Source organism: Alligator mississippiensis, chromosome 3, assembly GCF_030867095.1.
Source record: "Alligator mississippiensis isolate rAllMis1 chromosome 3, rAllMis1, whole genome shotgun sequence".
Classification (NCBI taxonomy): Eukaryota; Metazoa; Chordata; order Crocodylia; family Alligatoridae; genus Alligator; species Alligator mississippiensis.
Genome location: NC_081826.1, coordinates 270225880 through 270245177, shown reverse-complemented (window position 1 = coordinate 270245177; position 19298 = coordinate 270225880). Strand labels below are relative to the sequence as shown.

Here is a 19298-nt window from a genome sequence, read left to right as displayed (position 1 = left end):
TTTCCTCTTTAAATGGCAGCATTGCCTTCTGTTTGCTTTTTCAGCACCATTTAAATTATTACTGTGATGGTGAGACTGGTAATATTGATATTAAAGGCGGAGAGATAAGTGATGTGAACATATGTAGGGAAGAAGTGTAAGGCTACTATGTATTTTTGACTTTTGTACACCAAGGAAACTCATTTTCTGAAAAGTGTTTTTTCAGGCTTTTTTTGCAACTTTTTCTAGCTGTGGTACACCAGCAAATATTGGATTAATCCCAAATTTGAAATCTTTCAATATATAGTAGCTAAGGAAGAGACTTGGAAAGAAATGCATGAAAATTTGGCATCCAGCTCCCACTACTAATAACAGTAAATATAATAGTACCACCTATGTGGTATTGTTATTGTTGTTGTTTTTAGCAAAATAGTTTTTCAATGAGAACTTTCCTCCTGCTGAAAGGCTTGTTAAATTCCATTAAATTTCTTATACTTGGCCATATTGATTGATGGGAATAAAATTTTCTAGTAAAAGAAAGCTGGAATACAGCAATCTGTTAACTTGGGACCAGAGGAAAAAATTGCTTAAAAATAATACAGAAAATATCCACAACAAATTGTCTAAATGAACATGTTACATATTAACACAGTGCCTACAAAATTCAAATGCTAATGCTTCTCTTCGTTGCAATTATGTGCAACATTGATTAACCAGGCTCTTTTTTCCAGAAAATTACAGGATCAGACTCTGCTTTTAGAAAGCAACTCCAGTACTTCGGAAGATCAGTAGATGGGCTCAGAGACTTAAATGGTGATGACATTACTGATGTTTCTGTTGGTGCTGACGGAAATGTCGTGCAACTCTGGTTAGTCAGTTACTTTAATCAGATAGTTTTTTTTTTAATATTTCAAGTGTAAGTGGAGTACAGTCATTTAACAAAATGGGGGGAAACACTGCTATGGGTATGGAGCTAATTTTGTTCTTTGTAATTATGCTAACATAGTAGCAAATTGAAAAATAGTATTGGACTCGGTTACTTTTAATAACAAATGACATTTTGATAGACTGTCCTGTTTGAAAGAGTTGTCCAGTAAAGTAAGCACGTAGAGCAGTGAAAAAAAAATTGGCACCTCTTTTTTAGCAAAATTTATTTTTGTCCTGAAAGCAATTGCCAAGACAGTTTTGCCAGTTCTACAAAAAAATCACTTCACAAGCAGAAAATGTTGTGTGTTTTCCTAAGCCATGGTTTTTTTTTCCCCATGCACATTGGAGTACAGCTTAGTTGAAACACAACTTTATAAATAGCTTCTCTCTCTCAGTGACTTTTGTCCATATCAGGACTGATTATTGTGAGAGGCATCTTTCTTTGAAAAATAAAAATGTTCATTAATAAAGAAATGTAACTTTTCTGCATTTCCTCAGATAATGTCAGGGACTTTCCTAAAAGAATGATTTAGGGACAGTTGCCCTGAAAGTCAAATATAAGAGTTTGATTTGGTCTAACTGGTGAAAAATTATTAAAAGTTCATTAAAACAATCATGCAAGAGGCAAAGATTTCTTAGGGTAATATCTTTTATTGGACCAACTATGTAGGTGGGATAAAGTTAGACAAGCTTTTGGATGAAAGACATTCTTCATCAGGTCTCACTTACCATAAATATCCCATTATGTTATATCAAAGGTTTTCAACCTTTTTGGAGCAGTGTACCCCTGGTAGCCAGATGTGAAGCAGTGTACCCCCAGCAGCCAGACACGGAGTTGGGGGGTGGGGGGGCGGTGCGTGGCTGGATGCGAGGGAGGGTGGGTGGCAATGCGCCCGGACACAGAGCATGGGGGTTAGGGGGTGCCACACAGCCAAATGCGGAGCAGCGTCAGCCTCTGCATGCGAGCTTCCCCCACCCCCCGCGTCTAGCCAGGCGGGCGACACCTGTGTGGCAACACGGGATGGTGCATGTCAGTGCTTCTACCCCACCCGCCCACATGTACCCCCTAGGACCTTCTCAAGTACCCCCTGATGTTATATCAGCTACCATGACTACATAAGAAATGTTTCAAAAAGAGGATTAGCCATTTTAAACCTACTTTTTACCTACAGCTACACTTATGAAGTCCAAAGAAAACTACCTACCAAACTGGCATGTTGTTTACAATAGGAACCAATAACTAAAATATTACAGGCAGGCCCATCCCAGAATAAAGCTTCTGATTTATCAAGAGTCCTTAAAACCCCACTTAGCCATTTCTTTTTATGTTTCAGGTCACAAAGCATTGCAAATGTCTCCGCCAGTGCCTCATTTGCACCTGAAAAAATCAGTCTGCTGAACAAGAACACTGAGATACTTGTTACCATATGTTTTGATGCCACATTCAGGCCTGCTAATAGAAATAACCAAGTGGGTAAGAACAGCCAACACATTGTTTACATCAGTTCTGTTGATAATGTCGTAATATAAATATAAATATAAAGGAAGATTAAAAACAAGCCCTGGATGACAAACCAGAAAAGAAGGAATTACCACAATATTTAACTATAAAATATATTTCTTTGTTTCATTTTTAAATCCCAGCGGTTAGTATTTCCTTATTGTCTTTGAAAACTGAAGGAGAACTTCCTTTAAAGGGACAGGGCAGTCTCCTCACATCTACCAAAAAGCACCATAAGGGAGAGGAATAAAGGTCAGGGATATCAAGTAATTTTACTGTTATTCCCCCTTGAACTCACCAGCTAGTCTTTGGCTGGGCCACTCTGATCAACTTTGGAGGGATAAGGAAGTAGAAGACATTAGCTCTTGTCTGGGCAATACTGTTAAAAGCAACAGCAGCCAACATATTTAACAAAAATAGTCATCCAAGCCAAGTGCTTTGTGCTGAACTCTCTGCTCCATCTGATGAGCGGAGACAAGCTGCTCTTCTGGAAAATAAAGAGTAAAAACCCCAATTATATGATTATTTAAATGCAAACCTTGGTTACTCAATAGTCTGGTCTATCTGAGCTTTTAGGAAAGGAATGATTTTCAAAAAGGAGCCTACTGATCTTCAAATATTTATGATAAAAGCATGGGGAAAACTTTACAAGAGGCTCACCTGTTACAATTGGCAACATAAGTTTGATCATTTTCCCACTTCATATGATGACTGCCAGTGCTCATGACCAGGGATCCTGGTTTTCTCTGATTTAAAAAAAATCTCCAATTTTCAGTTAAAAAAAAAAAAAAAAAAAAAGTAACCCCAAATCCCCATTTTCCATTATTTAAATGAAACACCAGTAATATATATAGATATCTATCTATAGATAGAGTGGTGTTTCATTTTAATTATGGAAAAACGTGGATTTGAGGAAACTTTTTTTTTTAACTGAAAATTGGGGATTTTCTTAAATCGGAGAAAACCAAGAACCCTGATCATGACTGTTAAGCAACAAAATAAAATTGAACAGAATAGTAGCCGTAGTCTTTTTTTCTTTAATCTTCAAGCTGAAAAATTATATTTCAGGGAAGAAAATATGCAGTATTGTTTAGGTTTCTGGGATCTGATTGCAGTTACAGACTGGCCTCTTGCCCAAATTATAGATGTGTACATCTGTAGGAGATAATGTATTGATTGTCATTTGATATGCTCGCTATGGTTATGAACATTTATTTAAGCATTTTAAATCTGTTAGACTGACTTTAGTAGGAAGATAGACCACTATAGTTCTGAGACTGTTTTGTGTTAGGAATGCAGCCAAAGCAGTAAAATATTTAGGTTTTCTGGAAAAACTAATTATTCTCTAATATTGAAGTCAAATGCTGTGTGATTGCTGTGAAAGGCAGGCTCAGTAAAAATATTTTTCATTCTTTTTCTAGCAATTAGATACAATGTAACACTGGATGCTGATCTCCAGTCATCTAGAGTGACTTCCAGAGGATTATTTAAAGAAAACAATGATAGGTATCTGCAGAAGGATTTTATAGTAACTCATGAAAAGAATTGTGTTCAGCACATCTTTAATGTACAGGTGAGCACAATTTCAAACTTCCTTATGTCAAAAGCCACCTATGACTTAATTTTACATGATTTTGTCATAACTTTTATCATGACTTGCATTCAAAAAGAGAACTGGGTATGTGTTATAGTCAATCATTGGCGAATCTAATGTAACCTAATCTAGGGTAATCCAGTGTAATCAATTTGCTTCTAAAGCATCACATGCAGCTTAAAAATACTTCAATAGATCTAGGAGTTCACTCTGTAACAGAAGAAATTAAATTCGTAGACACATAGGGTACTTGTACATGCAATGGGGGTTTAGTTCTCCCTAAATTGAAACAGTGGTTTTTTTAATGACCCAATTAAAAACCCACCATTTCAATTTAGGGACTGTGACATCACAGTGCATCACAGCCCCCTGTCAGCTCACTCACCATTCTCTTCCTCCCCCCCAACCTTGCAGGCTCCACCAGAAAAAAAAATATTGCAGTGAGGGGCCCAATCTTCTCCAACCCCCCCCCGCCGCTGCCTTCTTGCCTCTCCTGCAGAAACGGGCAAGCTGCCAACAGCCCGAGTGGTCCCTGAACTGTGGAGGACCCTGGTCCTTCCCCCCCCCATGGTGGCAATGCACCCCCAGGTAGCACCTGCCCACTAGAAGCCCACCTGTGTGGTCTCAGGGGGTGCCACAGCCACAGAGGGAAGCACTGCACAGCTCAGGCTAGCAAGCAGGCTATGGGAGGAAAAAAAAAAAAAAAGGTAAGGCTTCTCGACCCTTTTCTTTTTTCCTTAGTGAAGCCTGCCTCTGCGGGGCCTGGTGCTTCCCTCCACAATGGTGGTGCCCCTGGGACCTCCCAGGCCAGGTGCCTGCAGGTGGGTGCTGCCTGAGGGATGCTGCCACCATGGAGGAAAGATCCAGGGTCTCCCATACCTCAAGGGGCCACTTGGCCTGCCAGCAGCTTGCCCCCTGCCCTTGGGAGAGGCAGGTAGGTTCCAGTGCCCCCTGCACCATCCCCAGCACCTTCCCGCTGCCTGGGACTGCACAGGAATGGGCTGGCTTGCCCCTGGGGCAAAGCGACAAGGTAGCAGGAGGGTGGCTGGGTGTGCTGGCGGCAGAAGAAGGTAGCGGGGTATGGTGCATGGGATGCTGCAAGCCCAGGATGCTGCAAGCCCAAGCTTCCCCGAGCATGTCTCAGCTTCCAGCACCCCACGCACCATTGCACTTTGTTATGTAGCAAACTAAAATACCTCTGATGAGTTTTACCTTGCTATGTAACAAAGTTATTTAAAGTTAAATATGATGCAGAACGTGTACATCATCATGAAATTAAAGTGGAATACACCACTAAACATGTAAACAGCAACACCATTAACACGGTGCAGAAGGGCAGTTAAGCCAGTTTAAAGGTCAATGTTGTCATATGTACAAGCACCCATAGGCTCTTATGGCTAGAAGGGACAATCTAATCATCTGGTTTGATCATTTGCGTAAAGTAAGTCAAAGAACCTCACCTTACCCAGCCCATGGTTTCAGTTTGGTTAGGTTCGCCTTGCAGAGGAAATTGTTCTATAATTGACTGAATCCATGTATATGTGACATAAATTTTACTTTAAAAAGTAGACTAAACAGCTTAGGTAGTCTTCTGGTGTGTGCCAGGCTTTGAATGATGTACACAGGTAGAAAAGCTCACCCTGTCATGCTCCTTTAAAACAATGAACACAACCCCAGGGCTTAGATCTGCAGTAAGCTTCTTGCATAATTCCAAGAGGGAGGTTGAAAATGTGACAGGAAACCAATTCTATTATTGCTGATTTTGTTTAAAAGAGAATAACATGCATAAACTAATCTGCTTACTGAAGGTCAGATGCATTAAAGGTAACCTCTCCCTGCCTCTTTGTGGGAATTACCTCCTTCCTTCATTCACTCAGAGCAACTGTTTGGGGCAAATACATTATATCCACCTTTTTTTCTTTTTTTTTTTTTTTTGATTCAGCCATGTTTTGGATGTGTGAACCACATGTAAGGGACTAAAAGAATGAATCCACTAGTAGGGAATACTGGAGATGTGAGAAATGCTGTATGTGTTTAGTGCTTTCCAAGCATCAATAACTGGTCCAGTGATAGTACCATATTTACTAAATTCCAAGATGAGTTTTTTTCCCCATTTAACACGAGGAAAAAAAATATTGTCTTGGAATTGAGTATGTGAAGGAAGGGTGGCAGGCAGCTGCTGTGCTCCAGTTCCAGTCCTGACCCAGAAAAAGGTCCTAGGTTGGCCCAGCAAGAGTAGTGATAGAGGTGTAGCAAGGGTGCAGAGGTGATAGCAGGGAGGGTCAGAGGCAGCACAGGGGTAGGCACAAAGGAGTGAGCAAGTGGTGGTGGGAGAAAGATGGCAGGGGTAAGTTGCTTGACTCCCCCAGTGGCTGTTTCCCCTAACATCTGTTCCCACCATTGTCCCCCCCAATACTTGCCGCCCCCCCCCCCCCCCAACTGCCTGCCCTCCCACTGCATACTCCCCTGCCACTGTTTTCGCTGCTGCAGTGATGGGAGAAATGAATTTAAGACAATCCTCCGATAATTAGATTCTATACATGGAAAAGTATCATGAATGTATAGATTTTTCCATGTATAAAATCTAATTATTAGAAGGTCATCTTAAACTCAGTGTTATCTTGGATTTGGGTAAACATGGTATATTGTACTCAGGCAAAGTTAGGTAAAGATCAGACTTACTAAAGAAGCTAATGAAATATGCCTCTGTGTAGTATCTTCTCTGAATAAGAAACAGGGTTTGGAGTTGCATAGCATTTTGCAGGATCCAGTCATAAAAACAATTATAAATAACAGATTGTTATAAATTCTAGGTAAGAGTTAAATACGGCTGCTTTAAATACTACTAAGCAGACCAGGAGTGAAAGAAACAAATAGATAAAAATCGGCAGTGCTACGATATTAAATATATGAAGGAGAAACCCTTTATTGTTTCTAGTACATTAGATATTAATAATATAAAATGTGTATTGTTATAAGTCAACTCTGAATAGAAGTTGACCACATTTTCTGGTTCAAGTCTAAGAGAAACAGTTTTTCCCTAATATAAGTAATAATAACTAATAAGGATCTTGAACATTATTGCCTTTATACAGTCCCACAGGAGAATCAAATAACCAAGGGAAGGACTCAGAGTTAAATGCACTAAAAATATTAAACTGAAAATGCACTGAAAAATATTGTGACTTGGTATTTTTATTGCATTCACACAATACTGCAAATAAAAACTCACGATTGTAGGGAGATTGATTGAAAGTTAACCCTGTGTATAAGCTGAGTGTGGTCTTTAGTTCTTTTGGAGGTTAAAAAGGTAACATTGCATCATAACAATGCAGTAAGATTAATTATTACGTACTAAGTCAATATGTATATTGCAGGAGCCATCTGATGCTGTGAATTCCCTTGGTCTGCGTATTGACATTGGCCTTGCAAATCCCGGCTCTAGTCCTGTCCTTGATGCATATTCTCCTGCATCTGTATCCTACAGTGTAAGTACAGAACTTAACTACTGGACAATATAAAACCAAATATGTCACAAGTGGGATGACAATGGTTAGGCATAGTAGTTAGCTACAGGGTCAGGAACCTAATTCTAAGGACAGGAGTCAGGACAGATTCATAACCAGGGTCTGGAGCTGGTGGTTAGGCTAGGCCAGAAAGCTAGAATCAGTAAGCCATGGATCAAGCCAGGATTGGAGAACCAGTGTCCTTAGCTATAGATGAAGTTGGGTCAGGTAGCCAAAGTCAGAAAGCTGCAGACTAAGCCAGAGGCAGAAGGGTCAGCAGAGCTTTACGTCGTGAGCTGGACTGCAGCTGAGTCAAGCTTAGGCACTTTCACTTAGAAGGTCAAGCTTGGGAGCTTTCACTTTAGCTTAGGTAGATATGGATTGGTGGTAGCCTTAAAGTCCACCTTACCTAGGATTGGAAATACAGTCTTACTATCCCTGTGCCTTATTTTCTCATCTCTAAAAGGGGATTCTACCCTGCAGGTAGGGCATCAAGTTCTAGTCTCTCAGAAAAAAGCAGAAGATAACTTTTTTCCATGTCTGTAGATTCCTTTTATCAAAGACTGTGGTAAGGATGAACTCTGCGTCTCTGATCTTATTCTTGATGTTCAGCAGAAAACAGATGATGGGTAAGTGTCAACTAAGATTTTTGCACAAAAAGTTTTTTAATCAATAATGGATTGAATGAAAACCCCAGAGTTTCTTTTCAGTACAATATCTATTCAGAACTTGTAGAAAAAATATATTAATGGTACTTCATGTTATATCATTAATGTTTAAAAGTAGGTTCACATCAGTATCACCATGCTATAAGGCAACTATTAAGGAGATTTTCAGCCTGTCTTCTGTGGCAGAACCTGTTAAAGCCAAATGAAGCCATATGGGCTATATATAGTCAAGACAGTGCAATTATTTGAGGTCAGTTTTAAGAAGCACTTTCACAATACATATGGCCAGTGTACAAAGTGTTTGTAAAATGATAGTTCTGTATATGTAGAACATCAAAACGGACAGTACTGGCCATCTGATTCATTGCTGTCGAATGCCTTTCGATGATCTGTAGCTGCAGTAGCCACTTTATTTACAATAACAACGATCAATTTTTTCAACAGCAAACAACCCTTCATTGTGAGCAGCAAGAATAGAAGGATAACATTTACTGTGAAGCTTAGGAACGAGAAGGAAAATGCATATAACACCAGAATCCAGGCTACATTTTCAGAAAACTTGTTTTTCTCTTCATCATCTGTATCAGTATGTAGTTGCATCCACCTCAACTCTGCCTATTTTACTTCTGTTTTTTCTTGTTTCCCTGATAAGTGTTTTCCTTTCTAGTAGTCCTTATCTCAGCAAAGGCCTACTCCATCTTGTTCCATAAGATGCAAGAAATATTTCTTCCAACTCCCTCCTTACAATTAGCTAGAACTAAGTGTAACATACCAGTTTATTTAGATCAAGGAGGAAGACAGCCAGCTCAGTATAAGAGCTGGCACCCTAGCTAGTTTGATTTCGACTCACTGGTGAAGTCATCTTTTCCTTACCTTGGGACTTGGCATCTTGCATGTACTGCTTTACTCCAAGCAACACTGCTGAATACTGTTACTAGGGCACAAACAGTTCATACTTGATAAATCAAGTGTGCAACAGAGATAGTTTTAAAACACAGACTTTGGAGTTAGAAATAATGTTACTGCCAAGGTCACATATTCCAACTAGACAGTTAATCAGCTTGGAATGATCACTATACCAGAACCTGTGATTTTAATGGATTTTTTTCTTTGTTAAAAAAACAAGAAAAGAAAAGAATGTTACAGGTTATTTTAGGAGAAATACAGTAAATCATTTGTCTGAAATGTTGCTCCCAACCAGTTCAAAGAGGATAAAATCCAGACCCCAGTGTCTGGCCCAAGTAGGAAGGCTGCTACTGTTGAGGTGAGGATAGGGAAGGAATTCAGTATATTATTCAAAACGAGCTCTTTTGGGGGGAAAGAACTGGGATCGTTTCTGAAGAGGCAAATCCACTGGTCTTGTCCTGGCCCATCCATGGGCTGTATGTAATCTCCTATAAGCTCCTATGTGGTAGATTTGTAAAGAGCAAGACTTGATACTCTTGAAAGAAATTGAAGAGCAGACCCCCCACCACCCCCCCAAGCTTTCTGCTACAACACAGAAGGGAGATCAGACCCCCCCACCCCCCAAGCTTTCTGCTGTAACACACTGGATTGTACAATAGAAGCTAAGGAAAGACCACCTGCTCGTAGTCAGGTTTGCTTTCTAAAGGGTTAAATCTGGTTCCTGTTACAAAACTGTGACTTTTTCAAGGGTATAAGTATAGAATCCCCATTTTGCACATGAAAGCAACATAAAAGTTAGTTGTAATTCCTTCCAATCTGTATTCCTTAGGAAAGTAGGGCTGCAAGGGACCCTGCAAGGTCATCTAGCTCAGTCCTTTGTTTTAGGCAGGGTCATCCTTGATGAAACCATCCTGGCCAAGTATCTATCTAACCTTCTCTTGAAAATTTCCAGGGTTGGAAATTCCACAGTCCTTAGCTTACCTGTTCAGTGCTTGACCACACTTTTATAATCAGGAAGTTCCTCCTAATTACCAACCTAAATTTCTTTGGCTCCTAGTCCTTTTTCCATATCAAATACCCCCATAGTTTTCTCTTCTCCAGACTAAATAACTTAGTTCTTTCTTATGTTCCTCATAAGTCATGTTTTGCAGGCCTGTAATCATTTTTGTCATTCTCCACTGGACTCTTTCCAATCTATCCACATCTTGCCTTATCAACAGGGATCCTGGTTTTCTCTGATTTAAAAAAAAAATTCCCATTTTTTTTTTAATTTAAAAAAGTAACCCAAAAGTAACTATATATATATATATATATATATATATATATATATATATATATATATATATATATATATAGCGAGAGAGAGACAAAAAGAATATTAATGAATGAATGAATCATGGAAAAATGTGGAATTTGGTTTACTTTTTTTAATCCAAAAAATTGGGGATTATCAGAGAAAACCAGGATCCATAGATTTATAGATGTTAGGGCCAGAAGGGACCTCAGTAGGTCATCGAGTCTGACCCCCTGCCCTGGGCAGGAAAGAGTGCTGGAGTCAGACAACCCCAGCTAGGTCCTTGTCCAGTCTCCTCTTGAAGACCCCCAAGGTAGGGGAGAGCATCACCTTCCTTGGAAGCCCATTCCAGATTCTGGTAACCCTTACTGTAAAGAAGTTCTTTCTAATGCCCAACCTAAATCTACTCTGTCAATTTGTGGCCATTGTTCCTAATTACTCCAGGGGGTGCGCTCATAAATAGAGCATCTTGTATTCCCTGCTGCCCTCCCCTGATGAATTTATGGGCAACCAGAAGATCACCTCTCAGCCTTCTCTTGCAAAGGCTGAAGAAATCTAGGTCCCTCAGTCTCTCCTCGTAGGGCCTTGCTTGCAGGCCTCTGACCATATGAGTGGCCTCCTCTGAACCCTCTCAAGATTCTCCACATCCCTTTTGAAGTGCAGTGCCCAAAACTGGACGCAGTACTCCAACTGCAGCCTGCCCAATGCCACATAGAGGAGGAGCATCACCTCCCTGGACCTGTTCGTCATGCATCACCTGATGCATGATAAAGTGCAGTTAGCCTTGTTGATCACTTTGTCACATTGGTGACTCATGTTCATCTTGGAGTCAACTATGATTTCAAGATCCCTTTCCACTGCTGTGCTGCTGAGAAGGTCACCCCCAGCCTATACGTGTGCCGGTGATTCTTTTTGCCCAGGTGCAGCACTTTGCACTTGTCTTTGTTGAACTGCACACTATTTTGTTCTGCCCATTTTTCCAACCTTTCCAGATCCACCTAGATCCATTCCCTACACTCTGCTGTGTTAACTTTGCCCCATTATTTGGCATCATGTGCAAATGTGGACAGGGCGCTCTTTACACCCTCATCCAAATCACTGATGAAGACATTGAATAGCACCGGTCCAAGGACCAAGCCTTGCGGGACTCCACTGCCCACATCTTTCCAGGTCAATATCAACCTGTCCACCACCACACTCTGGGTGCAACCCCTAAGCCAATTTGCCACTTGCCTTACCAGATAATCATCTACATCACAGCCTGTCAGTTTATTTATGAGAATTAAATGTGTCTAAGCATTTTGTGACCCAATCATAAAAAGAAACAAGGTTAGTCAGGCAGGATCTACCTGCAGTGAACCTGTGCTGATTTCCTTTCAGCATTATTTTCCCTGTTGGGCTCCCACAAATGTGATCCTTAATGATTTTTTCCAGAGTTTTCCCAAGGATAGAGGTGAGACTGACTGGCCTATAGTTTCCTGGTTCCTCCTCCTCCCCTTCTTGAAAATAGGGACCACAGTGGCCCTTTTCCAGTCCTCTGGGACCTGACCAGAGCTCCATGAGTGCTCGAACAGCCGTGCCAGTGGCTCTGCTATGACACTGGCCAAATTCCTTCAGCACCCTTAGATTAATTTCATCCGGCTCTGCTGATTTAAACACATCCAGCCCCTCCAAGTGCCCCTTCACTAAGTCTGTGCTAACAGTTGGTGGGCTGGTGTCCCTCTTGTGTCTATCTACAGTCCAATTGGGAGATTTGTCTTGGTCTGTGTCTAGGACTACAGATGCAAAGAACTCATTGAAGAGCTCAGCTTTGCATCCCCCCATCACCAATTGCCTTAATTTGTCTTGTAGGGGTCCTATGCCATCCTGCACCTTCCTTTTGCTCCCTATATACCTGAAGAAGGACTTTTTGTTGTCTTTAATTTTTGTCGTCAGCCTAAGACCTAATCCTGCTTTGGCCTTCCTAACTGATTCCCTGCAAGTGCGAGCCAGGGAGGTATACTACTTCTTGGTAGCTACCCCTTGTTTCCACAGCCTGTATACCTCTTGCTTTGCCCTTAGGTTTTCCTGGACTTCCCTGTTCAGCCAAGAGGGCTTCTTGGCCCCTTTGCTCCCTTTTATGCATGATGGGATTGCCTCCTTCTGCACCCACAGGATCACTCCATTGAGGAATGACCATCCTTCCTGGACCCCCATTTCACCAATGCTCTTGAGCTTTAATGCCTCACTAACTAAGCCTCACTAAATAAGCACATCCCTGCTTATCAGTGCCAAACAGAGTGGAAAAATCACTTCCCTTGATTTACAACACACTCCTCTTAACCCAACATGCTGCTGGCTTTCTTCTGCAACACAAGCACACTGATGTCACATTGAAAAAACAGTGCAAGTAAGTGTCTAGTCTTGTATCAAAAGCTAATGGCTAATATGGCGTTTCTATTTTTTTCCTTCAGAGTGATGGAACTGAAGTTTCATGTCAGGTGGGCACTGCCCAGGAATCAGTCATTTGCCAAATCAGCTATCCTGTTTTTAAAGAAGGAGAAAAGGTACCACTCAGATTTCATATATCAACACATTTGTAGTGATACCCACCACAAGTGTGTCCTAACTCATTACTGGTAAATGTTTTCTCATTAGAGTAAGGTTCAGTTTGAGTCACTGATAGTAGCAGTCAAAGGCTGGCGATTCTACACAGCTTGGGAGAGAAGCACTTACGCTACATGCTTCTCCCTACCTCCTGGACAATGGCTGAAGTCCCTTCAAGCAGCAGTTGGTTTGTAGCTCTCGGAGCACAGCGGTTGAGAGCAGAAATTCCCCCATCTTAACAATGTTCTCTCCTAAGAACTGAATGGATTCCCACCTGGGGATTCCTTCTGACTGAGCCAGTGGTGACTCGGAGACTTACATGGGTCTGATTTTATAGACCCGCTTCCAACCTGCACCCAGTATTATACAACCAGACCCAAACTCGCAACCCACATTAGCAAGTCTTCTTACCCATGGACTGACCTGACCTGCTTTAGTCAAACCCATGACCTCATCCAAACTGCCATGAAAAAATAATCCCACGTTTTCCCAGAAGCAGTAATTTGTTAATTCAACCCAGCTCCACAATGTCTGTATATATTGGTCACTTCAATGGGGCTTTTTGGGTTTTTCAATGGGGCTTTTATCTGGGTCACCTGTGGGTACTGGCAGGTACCCAGCCCAATGCAGGACTCCATGGTGACTTCCTTTCCTGGACTGTACATAATCCTTGCCTACAAGCAGTGCTGCCATGACAGGAGATAGTGCCTCAAGCAGCTTGAGGATATATCCTGTAACCTATTTACATAACATACATCTCATGATATACAACATCTTGGATAGCTTAATCTTCTCCATTATCCTTTAGGGAAGGAAAGAAATGGCCTTCCCAGTCCCTAAAACAGTCACTTGCAGCAATGAGAACACACTAAATAGAATAGGAACATGCCTTCTCTGCAGGAGAAAAAGCCCTTGCTAAACAGAATATAACCCTTGTTTTTAGCAGCTTAGATCAAATTATTTTGGATGATAGCCAGCAGAATGGATGCTTAAAATGTAAATAACCCAAACTTCCCTGAAATGCTGCTCCTGCTGTTTGCAACTAGTAATTGCATCACTATGTTTAAATGTGCAAATTGTTAGCGTTTGCAGAATGATATAAGAAGCTGCAGGTGAAAATAAGAACAAAGCAATGCTGCAGGTAGGATGAAGTAATTACTGCAGACGATAACATGCTACAGTATTCTAATGTATAGCTCAAACTCCAGAAATTTGTGCAGACAAGTAAATATAATGATAATTACTTGTAAGCACTTTAAATTTGTTGTATAATCTGTTGGTTTTGTCTTTTGTTTAGGTATCTTTTGATATTAGCTTTGACTTCAACCTCAAACATCTTCAGAACATGGCAGTTATAAATTTTCAGGCATTGAGGTAAAGTATTTTACCTTATCTAACCCAAATCCAAGACAACCCTGAATTTAACATGACCCCCCAATAATTAGCTTCTGTACATGGAAAATGCATAAATTTGTCATAATTGTCCATGTATAGAATCTAATTATTGCAGAATTGTCTTAAGTTCGACCCCTTCCACATCACTGCAGGTGGTGGAGGGACAAGAAATTAGGGGGGCTATAAAGGAGCAAGCAGTAAGTGAGTGGTAACAGCGTAGGTGGTGCAGCGGGGGGGGGCACATGGTGGGATAGGCAGTGGGAGAAGCAGTAAGGGAGCAGGCAATGGGGGAAGCAGTGTGAGAGGGGCAGACAGGTGGCTGGCGAGCAAGGCAGCTTGTCCCAGGCTGTCTGCCCCCCACCCTACTAACCCCTCCTTATACCTGCCCTCCCCCACACAGTCTTGGACCTCCACTCCCTGTTGGCCCAATCCTCAGGCCATTTCAGTGCCTCCCCTCCCACTCCTGCAGCCTCAGGCCCTTGCTCCACTTCACCCATTTTACCCCTGAAACTTCTGTCTGCCTCCTGCCTCTCCCCCCTACCACCCATGCTTCAGCACTGGCAAGCTTTGTCCCCACTGCTACCTGTGCTGGAAATCCAGCACAGCTGCTACAGGGCCAGTCTGGGGCCATGTTCCATGCTTCAGGCTGCAGTGGAGATGGAGTCCGCCAGTGCCGGACCAAAGGGAAGCCAAAGGGCATTGGGGAGTAGAAGCGGTTTGAGAAAAAGATGGAGGGGGCCCAAGGCTGCTGGAGAGAGAGGTATGGGGTGCAGAAGCAGCATCAACTCCAGCCCCAACATGAGGTGAGGCTGAGCTGGAACCACAGGAGCTATGTATTCACCCCCCTAACCACCCCCCAGAGCCTTGTACTCAAATCTAAGATGAGGGGCTTCCCCCCATGTTAAATAAAGGAGGAAAAAAAATCTCATCTTGGAATTGAGTAAATATGGCATTATATAATTATTTAATTTTTAATGCACACCCACCAATGAACTGTTTGAGCTAAGATAAAACAATGATATTACTATTACTGCAAGTATAATTATTTTTTGGACATTATAATTGTGTTATAATGCCTGAGAATAATACATTATGCTTTTGATGAACAGTGAAAGTAAAGAAGACCGAGAAGCAGACAATCAAGTCAGCCTATCAATTCCCCTGCGGTATGACGCTGAAATTCACTTCACAAGGTATGCTGAATAAAGAGGAGAGTTGAAGGCATTCTGTCAAGGCTGCCATAGAAAATAGAATTGCCTCTGAGAATTGCCATCAGGACCCAGATACACTATCATCTTTTTTGACAGTTGTAAGAAACTGTTGCTTGGTCAATGACATCAGACATTTTATTCTTGTCCTTTAATACTTTAAAAAGAAAAAATCCAGTAGATGATTTCCTTTGCCTGTGGACAAGGGGAACACATAAAGGACTGTGACTTTAAAGCTTGAGCTGTTGTAATGAGAACAAAAGAAGCAGTTGAGACTATTGTGAGTACTTTGCCTGTCACATAGCCCCAGGAAGGGATAAGTAGAGGAAGCCTTCAAGGGCTGTACTTCGTTTTGTTGTAGAAAAGGAGGACAGTACTGAAAGGAATTGCCCCACTAAGAACTTGGCCCAGTAGTATAACTAAGCCAGGGTGACTGGAGCAGCAGCCTTAGGCACCAACTTTATTGGCACAGGACAAAACTAGCCACTGCCACAGCGATGGCTATGCAACATTGTTGCAATCAGTATGGTGGCAGTTCACATTGCTCCACGCATCGTGGCTGCCCCAGGCGTGGGACTGCCCTGCTTGGCCAGTAGGGAGGTGGACAGGATCTGTGGGGAAATTGTGCTCTCTGAGTATAGAGAGTCCAAGTGGGACTGAAGAAATGATCCACCCAAAGAATGCTGAATAGTAGCTTCCAGGATTTGAGGGGATTTATATAGAGAGAATCACGGAGCATTAATCAAATTCCACCAAGCAAGCCCAAATGATAGCCTTTCTGCAGGAACTGGACAATGGCATAAAGTCTTATAGGATAAATATACAGAGGTGAAACAAATATTCCCAGGCTGTGGAGGAGTTAAAAGAGCAGTGGAGGCCAAATGGATAGCAACAAACTTTGAGAGAACAAAGCAGCAGTACCTACTTCAGGAAAAGGAACCAGGCAAGATTCAAGATTTGCCAAGACTGATCTCAAACTGAAGTGGGAGCAGCTCCTAGGAGAGAAGACCCATTATACTCATTGCATAACAGAGCAGGGCTATCTAGAGGTAGTGGCTTGAGAACAGAAGGAAAAACCTCTCTGAGCTTTGGAAAAAGCTAGAGAACAGAGCTGAATAGTAGCCAGACAGCAAGAGATGGTGATGCAGAAGGAAGTAGACCACTTGTGCATGTGCATCCTGGATAAGGACAGTGGACACTAGACAAGGACACTATAGAATAGAAGAGAGCCACTGCTGCTTACAAGGACTAGATTAAAGATCAGGTGAACACAGAGGCAGCAAAAAAATAAAACCCAATTTAGTAGCTATGGCAGTAACTGCAACAAGTCCAAGAAACCAAGACAATACTGGAGGATACAGACTTAAACCATCTAGTCTCATTAACTGAAAGATACCAGCAGGAACTTGCTGCCTTAGAAGACGCCAGGCAGAGGATCCCAAGCAGTCTTAATTAAGGAAAAACAAGATTTACAATTTCAGGTTGCATTTCTGGACAGTGACAAAGTAAGATTTGAGATGCAGATCGAGAGCATGTAAGAGTCGCTCCTAGAAAGGCAAATCAGCCTAAAAGAGATCTGAAGGAAAGAGAGGCCCTGGTATAGACTTCGACATTTTCCCTGAGGTTGGGTAAAATCTTAAGAGGAGAATATGAAATAAGTTATATAAACCCTATCCTAGCAGAGAGGGGGTTAATGGAAGATCAAGAGCCTATTTAACAACTATGGCTGCACTTGGAAACAGGTCATTGAGTCAATAAATCTTCCGTAGAGGACTTGGCTTTCCTTTAACAGAGCAGAGGATGGGTCTTGGGAAAACGTATCTGGGAGCTAGTTCTTGGTTTGAGCCCTGAGAAAATGGCAAAAAGCCATTTCTGTTTTGCAAGAAGAAACAGGAGACTGAAAACACACCCAGAAATGCCAGAAATTCAAGCCCTGAAGTGGGGGGGAAAATGCTGAAGTCAAATTTTGTCTGTTTGGAGTTTTCAGGAGGAGCCCAGGTATATTGAGAAACAATACTGAGCAGGGCGGTATGTTGGGAGACTTCACTTCTGGTGCCTTAAATTTCTAATCAACCGGGACAGCATTATGCATGTCTTCGCTGGAGGGTGGAGTCTCACAGAAAGGGCAGACGGCAGCAAGGACTACAGTTGCCATCAGCAGGGAACGCCAAGCAAAAGCAAAAGGCTGTGGCACTATGCTTAAGCATGAAGAGATTAAGTTGGGCAGAGAGATGCCCTTCAACATCCCTCCAATTCCTTGTATTCCCTTACTGCACTCTGCTTTATGTGCTCATTTGCAATTTAGACTCCAATAAGATTTTTTTATTTCTTAAACAACTTTTCAAAATAAAATTTAAAACAAGGTTATAAATATCTGAGCTTCCCCTGATTATACTTCTGAACTCTGATTTGCTGTTTTATAATAAACCAAGAAACAATCAGTTACATGGAATATTTGAATATATTTTAATAGCACCTGCCAAATTAAAATATTGTTTTCTGGTTGTTCACCAGGCTTACCAATATAAATTTCTATGAAATATACTCTGATCACAATGTTCCTTCCACTGTGAATAATTTTGAAGAGATTGGCCCTGCATTCAATTTTTCAGTTAAGGTTAGTAAATATTTATAAAGATAATACTTAGTGTGTTGCCTTGCCACCTGTACTGTGTATCCAAAGGTCAAACAAAATGAGGTCCTTGGTGTTTTACTCTGTTGTGTGAGTCAGTCAGTGATGAAAATGAGTCTCAGTAACTGAACAGTGATAACTTCACCTCCCATTTCACAGCATTCACTGGTTGAGCGGTGAGAGTTCCAGTTAATGGAGGTTTTTCACTGCTAGCACAGGCTCAGATCTTGTGAAAACTTATGTGATTAATGCTATGCCCTTGTAAGTAAGCCCACGGAAGTGAGTCTCAGATCTACAAACTCAAGTGAGTGGAACTGTTCACAGTGCATAAAGTGAAACGCATGCATTAAGTTTTTATAGGACTTGGGATATGGAAATATAAATGATTGTTTTGTTTTGTTTTGTTTTGTTTGAGTAAAGTTAAGTGCTCTCAACAGGTAATAAACTGAATAACCGCAGATATACAACTCTGAAAAAAGTAGCTTGAACTTGGAGGAAACCTGAATGAAAGAGGTAGCAATTATTAAAGGAATGTAAATGAGCTGTATTGACTAGCAGCTGTGACAGAACCATTTGCTTTATGCAACTACAGTAAAAGCTCTGTTATCCAGTATCCATGGGGAATGGGGGGTTCTGGTTAATCAAATATGCTGGTTATCTGAGAATTATAATTACAGGTTTTTTCAAGAAAGAAAATAAGCCATTTTAACTGTGATATAACAACTTCTAATATTTTAACTATGATATAAGTAATAATATAGTAAATAGTATACTGTACAATTACTGCCCCTCAGCTGCTTCTGAAGGCACCTTGGCATCAGAGGTTGCCTCAGAACGTGGCTCTGCTTCAGACCGTGGCTTTTCTTGAGGATCATCAACATCAATAGTAATATCTGATCCTTGACACAAGCTGCAGAAGCTCTTTGAAGCATCCTGTGGATGTCTGCCTGCCTGCAAGTCAGTTGCCTGTTTTTCAGGAAATTGTTGTGAACAACATGAAGTTGCATCACTTCCTGAGCAGAATAAGAAGACTGCTGCTCAGCAAATTTCAAGACTGTTTCCAGACATTGTGCAGTAGTAGCCCAATCCACTTTAGTTTCTT

At 41.4% G+C, this 19298-nt stretch overlaps 1 protein-coding gene across 1 annotated transcript in view; it reads left to right on the top strand.

Moving 5' to 3' along the window:
• ITGA2 (integrin subunit alpha 2) overlaps positions 1 to 19298 on the top strand; it is a 113783-nt gene that overhangs the window by 71583 nt on the left and 22902 nt on the right. The window contains exons 15-24 of the mRNA XM_014594040.3: positions 711 to 847; positions 2241 to 2380; positions 3829 to 3980; positions 7379 to 7489; positions 8054 to 8136; positions 8620 to 8761; positions 12829 to 12921; positions 14259 to 14335; positions 15466 to 15549; positions 18079 to 18181. Coding sequence (XP_014449526.2) covers positions 711 to 847; positions 2241 to 2380; positions 3829 to 3980; positions 7379 to 7489; positions 8054 to 8136; positions 8620 to 8761; positions 12829 to 12921; positions 14259 to 14335; positions 15466 to 15549; positions 18079 to 18181 — 1122 coding nt within the window. The remainder of the gene's footprint in view (positions 1 to 710; positions 848 to 2240; positions 2381 to 3828; positions 3981 to 7378; positions 7490 to 8053; positions 8137 to 8619; positions 8762 to 12828; positions 12922 to 14258; positions 14336 to 15465; positions 15550 to 18078; positions 18182 to 19298) is intronic.